The 15,004-nt window shown below is 40.1% G+C and overlaps 1 protein-coding gene across 2 annotated transcripts in view; it reads left to right on the top strand.

Moving 5' to 3' along the window:
- Positions 1-15,004, top strand: part of LOC131223770 (cytochrome P450 714C2-like) — a 44,868-nt gene that overhangs the window by 13,831 nt on the left and 16,033 nt on the right. For both annotated transcript variants that reach the window (XM_058219265.1, XM_058219264.1), the window contains exon 3: positions 1,765-2,012. In XM_058219265.1, coding sequence (XP_058075248.1) covers positions 1,765-2,012 — 248 coding nt within the window. The remainder of the gene's footprint in view (positions 1-1,764; positions 2,013-15,004) is intronic.

The following is a 15,004-nucleotide window of genomic DNA, read 5'->3' as shown; positions in this document are numbered from 1 at the left end:
ATTAACATATGATTCATTGTCTACCATTTCGTCAGATCGATACAGCCCATTCAATGGTCCGATCGGAATGAAGTTTAGGAATTTAATTAATTTTATTCTTAAAAATATGATAAACGGCAAGGATTTAATTATATGTTTTAGATCAGGTTATACAATTCTCTGTGCCAAGTTGTAGCTTATGCAGATAATTATTATTCTAATATTAATTTAATTTCTTTAAATTAAGAAAGAACCTTGGTAAATCTATGATCGGTACGGTCCATTGAGGTGTCGAATATATCTAATTTTTAAGTCATTACATGATTGACCTTAGAAAATTCGTAAATTATATAAATCATATCGATTGTTGTCCATCATGAAAAAATCCCTCTTTCTAGACATTAGCCCTAAAGGCATGCATATGAGTGTACCTTTCTATATGGATGAATTAGACGTACACAATGGATACTTGATTGATCCAATCCATCTAATGTATAAATCAATGCCAAATTAAACTATTTCAGAAAGAAAACAAAGAAAAGATCATTATACTAACTTGAATAGGCAAATTCCAAAAGCTTTTCTCTAACTTTCTCTCTTTAAAAAAAAATGATTTTTTCTTTGGTTCTTTGAGTCGCTCTTACACGCCCTCTCTTTAAGAGAGAGGGTTTGTTGGGAGACTACGAGATATGAGAGAGAATTGAGATAAGGAGAATGAGAGATAAGATGAGATCGACAGATCTGTCTCACTCACTTAAATTAAAAATAATAATAATTTATTTTTAAAAAAATCAGGCATTATAAGAGAATTGTTGTACCCCGAGGGCAAAATTATTGAGACCTAGTGCATTAAAGATATTTGTTGTGGGGACAAATCCATCTTTAAGACATCGACCGTAACTTACCTCAACTCTCTAGATAATTCTTTTAGCATTTATTATTTGTATTTTTAAAATTTTCTACTATATTTGTATATTACATTTAACAAAAAAATGCACATAAAAGTCTATTCAAATATGAGAGAGTTTTGCATGCATTTTGCATCCCATAAGCATAAGAGTTAAAATATAATGCGTGCTCCTTGTGACATAATAAAAATATCATCTAAGGGGGTGTTTGGCGCATGGTATTGGGAAGGATTAGGTGGGATGGGATTCAAAAAATGTAATTATTACATATGGTAGGGATTGTCCCCTGTTACCATGTGATAAGCTTAATTCCATGCTATGTTTGTATACGGTGGTACATTGAATGGATATACCCACTATCATTTGAAACTATTGAGAATAACACATATGTGTTATATCCAAACCGTTCATATGTTTTGTAACCTCATTTTATGGCATGGGCTTAAAACTGAGGCAGATCTAAAACTTATGTGGCCCCAAAGAAGTTTTCAACGGTAGGTATTCAATCCCCGCTGCTTTCTATGGTGGGGTCCACTTGAGCTTTAGATCTACCTGATTTTTTGGTCCATGCTCTAAAATGATCTCGAAAAATAGGTGGACAGTGCGGATATAGCCCACACATCATGGTGGGACCTACACAACTTGCTAACATTGAGTGGAATTGGCACGGGATCCAATGCGATTCCATCTAATCTAATTTCAAGCTTTTCCATTCTTCCCAAACATTGAGTGGAATTGGCACTGGACCAAATGCAATTCTGTCCCACTTAATCCCATCTAATACCATGCGCCAAACGCCTCCTAAAGAAAATTTTCTTCTAACCTCTTTACTATGTGCATAACTCTCATTAGAATATTCTTTATGAAATATTTGTAGGTAATGGTAGGGCTTATGGTGGAATCTGCAATTCCATTATTGAGATCATGGGAGCATAAAATTGAGACAAATGGTGGCATTGGAGAGATAAGAGTTGATGAGGATTTAAGGAACTTCTCAGCTGATGTAATCTCAAGAGCTTGTTTTGGGAGCTCTTATTCAAAAGGGAAAGAAATATTTTTAAGGCTCAGGGTCCTTCAACATGCAATGGATAAGCCTGGTTTATTTACTGGGATCCCATGTTTAAGGTGCGTTTGTTTACTTTCTTAAATGAAGAAGCATGCTTCACTTGTCATGTGACATTTATTTATTTTTACTATAATTTCACATTTATATGATAGGCTAACCTATCATGAAGATGGAATAGGGATGATTAATTAATTAAGTGGTCAACACTATCAAATTTAATTATCAATTAATTTGACCAACATGCATGTGTGACCCACCCAATGAGTTTATCAAGGTAATGTTTACCGCAAGTATTCTTCATGAGAGGCTTTTACTTTTAATATAGTTTGAATATCAAACACATGTGACAAGTTGAAAGGTACACGTATATCATGATTAGTTTATATCATGGTTGTAAATGATTGTTCCTTTTTTACACTAGTCATTATTAGCTCATTTCATCTCCATTTATATAGACCAATTAACTTATTTATATGGTCCAATCATTGTGTGTATGACATCGAACTTTTCTAATCTCTTCATTAAATTGGGACACTAAAAAATCATGTTAATCTAACCATCATGTGGGTAACCATGTGAATGTGGAGGTTTTTCGGTGGTTGTACATTATTTTCTACGGTATGTTACACGATGATTATATAGGCTTGCTTTTTAGGGCATCTATCAATATTTGTTAGGCTACCTGGATACATAAGTCGTAAAATAACTTCTACATGTAATTCAATAACTTTTAATGTACATTTTTAATTAATTCAATAAAATTTCAAACATAGTTAAATAATTTTTACATATATTTAAATATATATTGTGGAATAAGCTTATTTTATAAGGATGTAGAGGAACAGACATGCCTTATAGCACATTTAATTCCTTTTAAGTTAAGTGGTAATGCACGTGAAATCTAGGTTGCTCATCACTTGGGATACAACATGCATATGATATGAGCACATGGGTGTCGACCATCAACTAATTAATTTAAATATCCTTTTTTTTGGTACATGTTATTAACAGATGTCTTTAATCTTTCAGTTGAGGGTTCGATGACATTGAACCAGCTTCGATGTCATCGAAGGCAGTTCGATGAAATCGAGGCCGGTTGATGCCATTGAGTTTTATTCAAAATTTTACCCCTGCTCGCTGGACAGTTTTGGTCCTTCTTCGATGACATCGAACTAGGTTCGACATCATTGAAGGTTTACGCGGATTCATTTGCGGAAACGCAGATTCTATGAAATTTTTTTTCGATTTTGCTTAAGTTTCTTTCTAAACCTATAAATAGGCATGTATATGGGATTTGGAGCTATGTTAAGAGGTTATAAGTATTTCTAAAAGGGTTCTAGTGTTTCAAGGGGTGGAAAGAATGTGAGGTTTGAGGATTGCTCAAGCCGGGTAAGTCCTCCATCTTTATAATTTGTGCTTTCATAGTGGAATTCTCCATTGCTTGTGCCATGGTTTTTTCCCATAAGGGATTTTTACATTAAAATCACTGTGTGCTCTTGTGTGTGCTTGTTTCTCTTGGATTGCTTTCCTAGATCTAGATCTATGTGATTCCGCAGGCCCAAATCCCAACAAGTGGTATCACATCAATCGTTGGGGCACATATCTGAATTTGCAGGATTAGCAACAATGAGAAATTCTAAGTTTGACATTGAGAAGTACTCGGGCAAAAATAATTTTGAATTATGAAAGGTTAAGATGATTAGTCTATTAACCAAGCAAGGCGAAGCAAAGGATCTTGAGGAGCGGAAACCGACTATGAAGGATAAGGAATGGGAAACCCTTGATAGTAATGCTTTAGCCTTCATTTGTTTATGTCTCATGAATAAGGTTCTTTATAATATTTTGATGGAGAAAACTAAAATAAGTTTATGAGCGAAGTTAGAGAACATCTATGCAAGGAAGTCCTCTGAATCACCTACACTTGAAGCTACAATGTTATACCTTCAAGATGGAAGAGAGTGGAGATCTAGAAGCCCACATTAGCAACTTTAATAAATTGATGTGTAAATTGTTGGATATGGAGGAAGTAGTCAAAGATGAGGAACATGCATATATATATATATATATCTATATATATATATATATATTGTTGAATTCTCTTCCTGCATTGTATGAGTCATTAAGGGACACAATGTGCACCGTAAATAAAACCTTGAGTATCGATACCATTATCTCAGCCTTTCAAGGGAAGGCTATGAGAAAGTTAAACGGCGTAATGGGGACATCTTCCGATGCACTGATTACGAGGGCAAAAATTCTAAACGAGGTACAAGATCTTTTAGACCTAGATCCAAATCCAAGGGTAAGGGTAAAGAAAAATTAAAGCGCTAGAACTGTGAGATGTCTAAACACATGAAGAAGGATTGTAGAAATCCTAAAGCAAAGCAAGAAAATTTAGCGGCTTCTTCCAAGGAGGCCAATGTTGTCACATTTGATGAAGAAATAAGTGGTGGTGATGTTCTGTCTGTTTCTATGATTAGTTACTTATATGACAATCATAAAGATGAGTGAATACTTGACACTCAAGCATCATATCACATGAATCCTCAACGGAGTTGGTTCACCAGTTATAAGGAATGCAATGGTGGATAGGGTTTTATGGGCAATGACAATGCCTGTAACGTTGTGGCTATTAGTATGGTGAGCATCAAGATGTTTGATAGGATGGAGTGTACCTTGACTGATATCAAGCACATTCCTAATATGAAGAAAAGTCTGATTTCTCTCGGTGCACTCGAGGCTATAGGGTGCAAGTTTATTGGTATTGATGGTGTCCTTAATATTTCAAAAGGGACACTCGTGGTTATAAGAGCGGAAAAGTACGGAAACCTTTACAGGTTGATCGGGAGCACTTCAGCAAGTGGAGCAGTAACAGCTATTAAAGACTCTACGTCTCTATGTATGTGGTATGCTCATTTAGGCCACATGAGTGAGCAGGGCATGAAGGTACTTTCTGATCGATGTTTGATTCCAACTTTTAAAAATTTTGATTTAGATATATGTAAGCATTGTATATGTGGTAAATAATCTATATTGTTTTTTAAATCTGAAAAATATGTATGTAAGGGAGTGCTTTATTATGTGCACTCTGACGTATGGGGGCCCTTGCCAAAAGTTTCCATTGAGCGATCGTCATGGTTTGTCTCATTCATTGATAACTACTATAGGAAAGTTTGAATTTACTTCATGAAATATAAATCTGAATTTTTCATCATATTCAAACAATTAAAGGCAATAGTGGAAAATCGATTAGGGCAAAAAATTAAGGCTTTAAGGACTGACAATAGTGGAGAATTTACTTTCACTGAGTTTAATGATTATTGCAAAGATGAATGGATCATCAGGCACAATATAGTGTGCCATACGCCCGATTAAAATGGTGTGGCTGAGCGAATGAATTGGACTCTCCTAGTAAGGGTTAGATGCATGTTAAGTATTGCTGCATTGGGCAAGGACCTATGGACAGAGGTCGTTAACATAACTTATTATTTGGTGAACTGGTCTTCTTCAATGGTAATTGAATGTAAAATCCCATAGGAAGTATGGAGTGGTTAGAAAATCAACTACTCAGATCTACGCATATTTCGTTGTGAGGCTTGCTCTCATGTACCGTCAGTTGAGAGGGAAAACCTAGATCATAGAATCAGAAAGTACATCTTTGTTGGTTATGGCATTGGTGTGAAAGGTTACAAGTTATTTGATAAGGTCACATGCAAGGTCATCACTAGCCATGACGTCAGATTCGATGAAAGCTCTATATTCTACAAGAATGATTAAAAGGAGCAAGAGGAACTAGAAAGTTTAACCGTAGACATCGAGTTTGACATAGATGATACTCAAGTAGAGACAGATGCGCAGATAAAAGTACAAGATCAGGTGGAGCAGCCACTTGTGAGAAGAAACCCACTACGTGATCGCATGTTACCGGCAAGATACAAGGATGACTCTAATATTTCATATGCCCTCATTACATATGAGGAGGACCTATCTACTTTCAGGAGGCTCTTAATGAGCTTGATGCAGAAAATTGAAAGGCGGCTATAGATGATGAGATGGACTCATTGCACAAAAATCACACATGGGAGCTGGTGAAGCTACCAGTGGGTCGAAAAGTGATTGGATGCAAGTGGTTATTCAAAAGGAAATAAGATAGATATAAAGCAAAGTTAGTAGCAAAGGGTTATGCTTAAAGAGAAAAAATTGACTCCACAAAGATATTCGCATCAGTGGTTAAGTAGGTGTCTGTCAGATTCGTGTTGGCGTTAGTTACCCAATACGTCTTGAGCTGGAACAGATGGATGTCGAAACTGCATTCCTACACGACAAGTTAGAAGAGTAGATATACATGAAGCAACCAGAGGGCAACGAAGTTAAAGGGGCAGAGAAGAAAGTTTGCAGGTTAATGAGGTCGTTGTACGACCTAAAACAGTTGCCTATACAGTGGTATAAAAAATTTGATTCTTTCATGTTGACTTAGAAATTTACTCAGAGTGAATACAATCACAGTGTCTATTACAAGACACTGAGTGATGACAAATTTATCATCTTAGTATTGTATATTGATGATATGTTGATCGCTAGTGATGATATGTTTGAAATCAACGTACTGAAGACTCAGTTATCAGGGCATTCGAGATGAAAGATCTGGGGGCTACAAAGAGGGTTCTCGGTATAGATATTCATAGAGACTGGAAGAGGAGCAGGTTTTGGTAATCACAGGTAGAATACCTTGTGTAGGTATTGATCAAGGATGTGATGGACCAGGTAAAGCCGGTGCGCGTTCTCTACGCAGTTCACTTCAAGTTTTCCTCAAGACATGTCCCAAAACAGATGAGAAAAAGCAAGATATGTCTAATTAGCTTTATTCGATTGCGGTTGGCAATGCATGCCGTTGTCTTTATTTCACAAGCTATCGATATTGTGAGTAAATACCCCAGCTAACAATATTGGATGGCGGTGAGATGATTACTTCAATACATACGAGGTATAGAAGACTTCGTCTTATTTTGAGAAGACAGGAGCAAAGGTGGTTGGGCACGTGGATTCAAATCCGGCATACATGCTCACCAAGATCGTTCCTTCGGAGAAGTTCAAGTTATGTGCAACTTCTCTGGGCTTGGCGATGGCGAAAAAGGAGGACGGAGTGTGCACAAGCTGTATTGATGAAGCTATGATACGAGGCAGAGATAAGAGAATAGGACAAGAAGCTACATGCCTGAAGATTGAAGACATGGTGGAGATTGTTATTAATAGATGTTTTTAATCTGTTAGTTGAGGGTTCGATGACATCGAAGCCGGTCGATGCCATCGAGTTTTATTCAGATTTTCGCCCCTGCTCGCTGAATAGTTTTAGTCCTTCTTCGATGACATCGAACTAGGTTCAATTTCATCGAAGGTTTACACAAATTCGTTTACAGAAACGCAGATTCTGCGAATATTGTTTCCGATTTTGCTTAGGTTTCTTTCTAAACCTATAAATAGGCATGTATGTGGGACTAGGAGCTATACTAAGAGGTTTTAAGTATTTCTAAAAGGGTTCTAGGGTTTCAAGGGTTGGAAAGAGTGTGAGATTTGAGAATTGCTCAAGCCAGGTAAGTCCTCCATCTTTGTAATCTGTGCTTTCATAGGGAATTCTCTGTCACTTTATGCCGTAGTTTTTTCCCGTAAGGGTTTTCCACGTTAAAATCGTTGTATGCTTGTTTATCTTAGATTGCTTTCCTACATCTAGATCTGTGTGATTCCGCAGGCCTAAATCCCAACAGGACATGCATGGCCATAACAGAACTTTCCTAACTTTTGGGCTAGCTACAATGGGCGACTAGATGAATGTATTAGATATCAAATATAAGTATCTCTTAGTTTGTCCTAATATACTTAACATGTCTCTAATTCTTTATCATATATGAAAATTAGTATTATTTGACATTGTTTGAAAAAAAATAAGAATGATCCACTAAATAGTAAAAAATAAGATGAATAGATCTTGTGACCTCTCTCTCTCTCTCTCTCTCTCTCTCTCTCTCTCTTCCCTCCTTTTCACATTCATTAGACATGCCATACCCTTAGTTTATTTAATGGTAGCCTACTATCATGAGATTTGCTACAAACATTAACATATTATAGTTAGTATAACTGTCACGCCCCAAACCCGGAAATCGGATTCATAGAAATCCCGATTGCCGAATCTGGTGCTGACAGCCTCCGTAGTACCCCATTCTCGGATCCTAGCGTTCACACGCCAGATTCCGATCCTGGGATCCTACAAGGAGGATTTTTTTTTTTGCCAATGTACATTTATCTCGTAATAAGCATAACCACAAGTATACCCAAATCATAAAGGCAACATCATCATCACATATTCACTAATATAATCATTTGAATACAATGCTGAAAAGGAAATACATAAATCGAAATCAAAGCTCCAGAATACAACTGCACGCTCCAAGCTCAACGCTGCTGCAACCTAAAAACACCTGCACGCATCTATCGTGCATAAGCTTATAGAAAGCTTAGAGGGTGGTGTAAGTGTGTGCACAAGGTAAGTGCCAAGTATTCGATACAATGCCATTATCATACAAACTGGAAGTACTGGTAATCCATAAACCGTACAATATCGGAATAAGCAAAGATACTAGCAAGATCATGAATTATCTGAGTAAACAGAAATACTCACAAGATCATAGATCATACGATAACAGAGTAAGCGGAAATATGAACAAGTCCATGAGCCAATCGATATATACGCAATATATAACAGCTACGCAAACGAGGAGTCATAAAGAGCCAAATATCAAATGTAGAGGATGCAATACAATATACATTTCTGATGAGTAACACAAATAGCATCAGTCGTACCTAGACTATATAACCATATAAATGCAATTGGGTATATAATTCCTTATGTGTTCACAAACACGTCAGCCATATCTAAACCATATAAATGTAGAAACACAGTAACCCAAGATGTCGTATGCCACGGATGTAATGCAACATGCGGTGCAAATGGAATGACCATGTTTAAGTGTGAAGTCGGGATGGTAGTACGTAGTATCGCAGGCTATGGGGTCCATCACAAGAGACTTCTATCCAAACCAGTCCCATACCTAAATTTGGATAGTCAGACTCAATGTGGTAGACTCCTGATCTCAGGTTAGTCGCGCGCCCCAACCGAAATCCTGGCCATTGCGAAGGCACACGTATCAACTAGTTGCTTACCACCAACCCGAGTAGATAGTGAATGAATGAATGCATGAATGAGTATGCAACTCCTGCTCACTAAATCCACATATCAGTACGGTTCATCTCTGGGATCATCACTGGGGTTTAGTACACTCCAAATGGCACTGCCGCTCTCCCAGCCGCACAGTCCAAGTGAGCATAAGAAACCTCACTATCCGCCTTGTCAATAGTCTGCCAATACCTATCCGGCACGTCGATAGCGGACCCATTCACGAGCTGGTCAAACTCAGCCTAGTATTGCCCCCTACCCTCGGGCGAGTAAGGCCACACCCCTTTCCAACTGACCACGACACAGTGGGAGACGCGGCCTCCTGGTATTTGGCACTCGGGCGCTCATGTATCCACTCGGTCTCGACGTTGGGGCGTCTCCTGGCCACGGAGGTTTAGGGATTTTCACCCAGGGACATCTATGGCGCCCGTATGCTAGAACCAAACATTTTCGGTGTCCTATTTGGCCATCCACGATATGCCTGTGGAGGCTACGACCTTGATGTCGCTAGGGCATATAGTAATCATAATGCGAGATGCATGAGTCATACAATCCAGTCATGCATCAGTCCTGCACATACCGTGTGCTCATGTGAGATAACCTCCACCTATCAGGGAGTCTCATAACAACATGCTCAATGACATATGCAATGATCAACCACCTCTCATAACAAACATGCAGATGATGCGTATGGGCATGTATCATGATGTTATGTTGTCACATACTCATAACTGGTATCCACAACCAGCATCGATAATCGACCTCGACCATGTGGACACTTAACCAACATTGCCCCCAAGGAATGGCCTACATAGAGTCAAACATATAATGGGCCCACGGCCTCACACAAGGGCCTAATATACAACACAATGGGTCTTACTCAAAGGCCACATATACACAACAGGTGGACCCTGCTCATGGGTCTAATACATATCACAATGGGCCTTGCCCATAGGCCATGAATACATCACAATGGGCCTTGCCCATAGGCCTCAAACACAGGACATGTGGGCCCTACACATGGGTCTTGAATTCATTAAATGGACCATGCATCATAGGCTTAATACATATCACAATGGCCCTCAACTACGGGTCACATATACATCATGCAGGTCTCGACAATAGGCCATGGCAATCGAATTCGATACTCAGAATCGGCCTCGATAATCGGAACCGGCCAATACAATCGACCTCGACAAATCGACACCGATAATCTACATCGATAATTAGCACCGACAATCAGCTTCGATAATCAACACCGACGACCGGTCACATAGACAAGACTGGGTCCATAGATGAACATCTGATCAATCATAATATAAAGATCAGCCCTCGACCATGGTTATATCAAATCTGGTAGCATGGAGCCATCCGTCCATGGTAAATGGGGCCCACTTATTTGGGTTAACCCACTAAGAGAATGATGAGAATGGGCCTGATAAGGCCTAAGGAAGGGTCACAATGTGGACATCCAACCATCACTGCCCAGCAATGTGGACATTTAACCAACATTGCTCCCAAGGAGTGGTCCACATAGAGTTAAACATAAGATGGGCCCAAATATCCAACAAGTGGGCCTCAAATAGTCATCACAGGTGGGCCTTACACATACAGCACGTGGACCTACACATCACGGTGGGTCGATACATTGGGCCGCACGCCACACCAATGGGCCTCAATTCAACAAGTGGGCCACATCAATGAGCCAAAAATACATCTCAATGGGCCTCATCACAAGAGTAGGAATATTTCACAATGGCCTCACTAAATGGGTCGGAAACACATCTCAATGGGCCACAATGTATGGGCCGAGTATATATCACAATGGGCCACGACCCATGGGCCGCAACCCGTGGGCCTCAAATACAAGTGGGCCACATTAATGGGGCCCATATATAAACCTCAGGTGGGCTCTGCTCATGGGCTTCAAATACATAATATGTGGGCCCTACCCATGGGTCTTATACACATCAAATGGGTCACGCGTCATGGGCCTAATACATGTCACAATAGGCCTTGCATCAATGGGCCGCCCTAATGGGCCTCGTACACATCAAGTGGGTTGTATCAAATAGGCAGCACTAATGGGCCTCGACCCATGGGCCCTGATATATATATCATAATGGGGTGCCTGCCCTGGATGGCATGGATAAAGATACATCAAAGTGGGCCTGACAAATGGGCCACAACATACATCAAAGTAGGCCTCATAACATGGTCATACATACATCAAATTGGCCACATCAATGGGCCCCATGTATGTTAAATGGGCCACACTCAATATAAGTGGTGATAATGATTTCCACAACTAAAATTTCCAAGGTCCGCCATCACATTTATTTCCCATCTAATCTAATCATAGGGTCTCAAGATTTCAAAGATAGCCGTTCAATCCTCACCGTGCACTATGGTCCACTTGATAAGTAAATCTGACTTATTTTCGTCCCAAACCTAAAAAAAAGGATCATTTTTCAAAAATGGTTGGACGGCTGGATGAAACACATGCATCATAGTGGGTCCCATAGGGATGGAAGGAATAGATAAGTCACATGTTCCATGATGGAGGTCCACAGTTGTGGACACAACACATACATAAATAAGTCTTAAGTAAGACCCACCAAAATGTTTATTTTCCACCCAACCTAGGGCCCAACATACTGTCCATCCAAAATGAGGCCAACATGATGTTTATCTTCCATCCAAACTAGTCATAGGGTCACATGGGCCTAGGGCCCACTGTAATATTTATTTATCATCCAACTTGGGCCACTATAACATCTATTTGCATCCAACCTGTTGATAAGGTCTTATAGACCTGGGGCCCACCAAAATGTTTATTTCCATTCAAACCTGTTGATAAGGTCATACAGACCTGGGGCCCACTACAGTATTTATTTTATTTATTTATTTTTATTATTATTATTATTATTATTATTTTTTTTCAACCTTGTGATAGGGTCACATGATCATGGGACCCACTGAAATGTTTACTTGCATCCAATCTGTTGATAAAGTCGCATGGGCCAGGGGCCCACTGCAATGTTTACTTACCATACAACCAGTTCATAAGGTCACGTGGGCCTTTGGCCCACTGTAATATTTATTTGTCCACCAAATTTATTCTTTTTTTTTTTGGGTATGGTTATGTGGTCCTGGGGGTCCACCATGATGTAGTTCACAAATCCAACCCATTCATTATGTGTGTCCCACCAATTTAAGGGTCCAAACCGAGTTTCAGGTGGATCCAAGCTGCATGTGGACCCCAGCAGTTGATTCCATGTGGCTTGGCATACCACCGCATGAAAGGTGATGGTGTGGGCCATTCGAGAACTTTTTGTGACTGATTTTTGGAACCAACGCATCATAAAAGGGGACCTATTAAATGAACGGCATGGATGTAGAACATACATCATGGTAGTGTCTACAACTGGGGCCAAGGGGGGCCTCCCTGTTTAACGTTAGACGTCCAGACTCCTCTGGACGTCAAGTAGCAAATGCATGCCACATACATACATTTATTTATTTATCCTAGGTGGGACCCACATTAATCAGATCTACTCCGTCCATTGTATGTGTCACACAAAATTAGGGGTCCAAAACAAGTTTCATCTGCATCCAAATTTCAGGTAGGCCCCACCAAGTGATTTTATATGTTTTAGGCATATCTTCACATGATTTTATATGGTGTGGCCCACCTGAGTTCCGTATACGGCTGATTTTTGGGGAGACCACCTGGTCCGAGGGGACCCATCAAATGCATGGCGTTGATGTTCGAAAAGCATCACAGTGGGGCCCACAACTAAGGCCGTGAGGCCAGCCCGTTTGTCCGCCAGCAGCACCCACGCACGCTGCTGCTAACAGCAGCGTGTCCTTGTGGTTTTTTTTTTTTATTTTTTTATTTTTATTGTTCTCGAGGTTTTTCATATGTGGGGCCCGTGTCTTGAGAATCCACTCCGTCCATTAGATTCCATGGCCTAAGACGGATCAAACGAGTCCGCTATGCAGTATGTTTTTGGCGGGTAGGGACATCAAGGTGGGTCCTAATGGATCTTAAAGGTAAAAAAGTTGTTTCCCCCGCCAGGGCCCGCCAGAAAATCGGATTGGATTCATTCTTTGGCTCAATGCCTAAAATTGGCTTGGAAATGAAATGGATGGTGTGGATTCGATTTTTACATCAAGGTGGGGCCTACATAAGTAGCCTGCCCCAAAAGTTCTCCCCCCTCTCCTTTTTTTTTTTTGGCAGACAGTGCATTGCTCCTACTTGTGAAAAACGTCCAGCGTCCAAGGACGCTGGACTGACCGTGTGCACGTATTGTTGAAGGTGGGTCCCACGTGTGGGGTCCACATGGACATGGCCCACTTGATTTGGGTCAATCTTATATTTATGTTTTCCAATTGCCGTTAAGTGGGGCCCACATGGCTTGGACGGCCGTAGGGTCCATTAGGTGGACGGCTTGGACATCACATACATCAAGGTGGGGTACATCCAGATGGGCCACACGGCCATATTATCATACCAAATTAATGAGAGAAAAAGAGAGAGAAAGAAGCACCCACCTCGAGATCTCTTCTTCCTTCTTCCGCCAATGCATGATAGAGCCCCAAAGAAACAATTTCAATGGTGGAGATGATCATTGGATGGTGGAGATGGGAGATAGGGAGGTGGGCCACACTAGCTCTCTCATGGGAGCCATGGACGTGGGTTGCTCCATGGAGGGATTGCTTGGAATGGAGAGAAGTGAAAGAGAGAAATGATGTAAGGGAGTGATGGGAGAGAGGGATGGTGAGGTAATGGGAATTAATGAGTTTGACTTATGGGGAAAAGGGAAGGTAAGGTGGTATGGTAGGGTGATGTCACCCCTAGGGTGACATCATAGTAATTAATGTTTCTAGGGAAGTACAACAATAGGAATAGGTGGGTCCCACAATCAAGCGATCAACGGCCTAGATAATGCACGGGCCGGATCTTATAATCTGAGCATCGTATTGACGCACAAGACGCATCGTCGGAACCGCGGCGACGGCACGGTCAAAATGACATAGGTCTCATTTTGAGTCGGCTCGGGTTTACAGGATGTGACTCAAGAGCATGCGCCAATGCTATCTACTCGTCCCGGGTCGCCGAAACTCGACTAGAGGGAACCGTAGAAGTTTATGGAATGGTACAGGCTAGGTTACGGGTCTTACAATAACTTGAGATTCTATTCTTTGAACTTGGGGTCATATTGGGTGATCCAAACCTTTAGACTAACGATACGCGGCTAATGGTGACTATCTTAAAAATGTTAAAGATTTAAATTGTTGATAAATTGCATACAAAGCAGTGGTCAGAAAGGATGTCCATATTCAAAGAAAAAGAACTATTTGATTAGAGAGTTGAAACATCTAATGTGAGAGTTTTCTTAATTTCTTAATACATGGTGAAGCCCATTATATAAATGGGTTGGATCATTGAAACATGACCTCAAACTTAATATATTTGATTATTGTATAAAACATCTATAACATTTTTAAAAAATGCACATCCACACACACCCACACCACATGGGCACTCGATCCCATGATCTCGGTGTTGAAACAAAATCTATCTACCACTAAGCCATGAAGCTATATCCTATAACAATTCAAATTATTCTTTTTTCATTGAGTTTTACTAAGTTCACATGAATTTACAAGTCAACTAATACACATGCTACCATATATGCCCAGGGGTTGTAATGATTTGGGTTTAGGTTGGACTAGGTCCAACACTTATGACCCATGGCTTGAGCTCAACCCAAGCTTGCATAGTAGGCCCAGCCCAAAAAACTTAGTTGGGGAAAG

This window comes from Magnolia sinica, chromosome 13, assembly GCF_029962835.1.
Source record: "Magnolia sinica isolate HGM2019 chromosome 13, MsV1, whole genome shotgun sequence".
Taxonomy (NCBI): Eukaryota; Viridiplantae; Streptophyta; class Magnoliopsida; order Magnoliales; family Magnoliaceae; genus Magnolia; species Magnolia sinica.
This window is presented reverse-complemented; position numbering and strand designations above follow the sequence as displayed.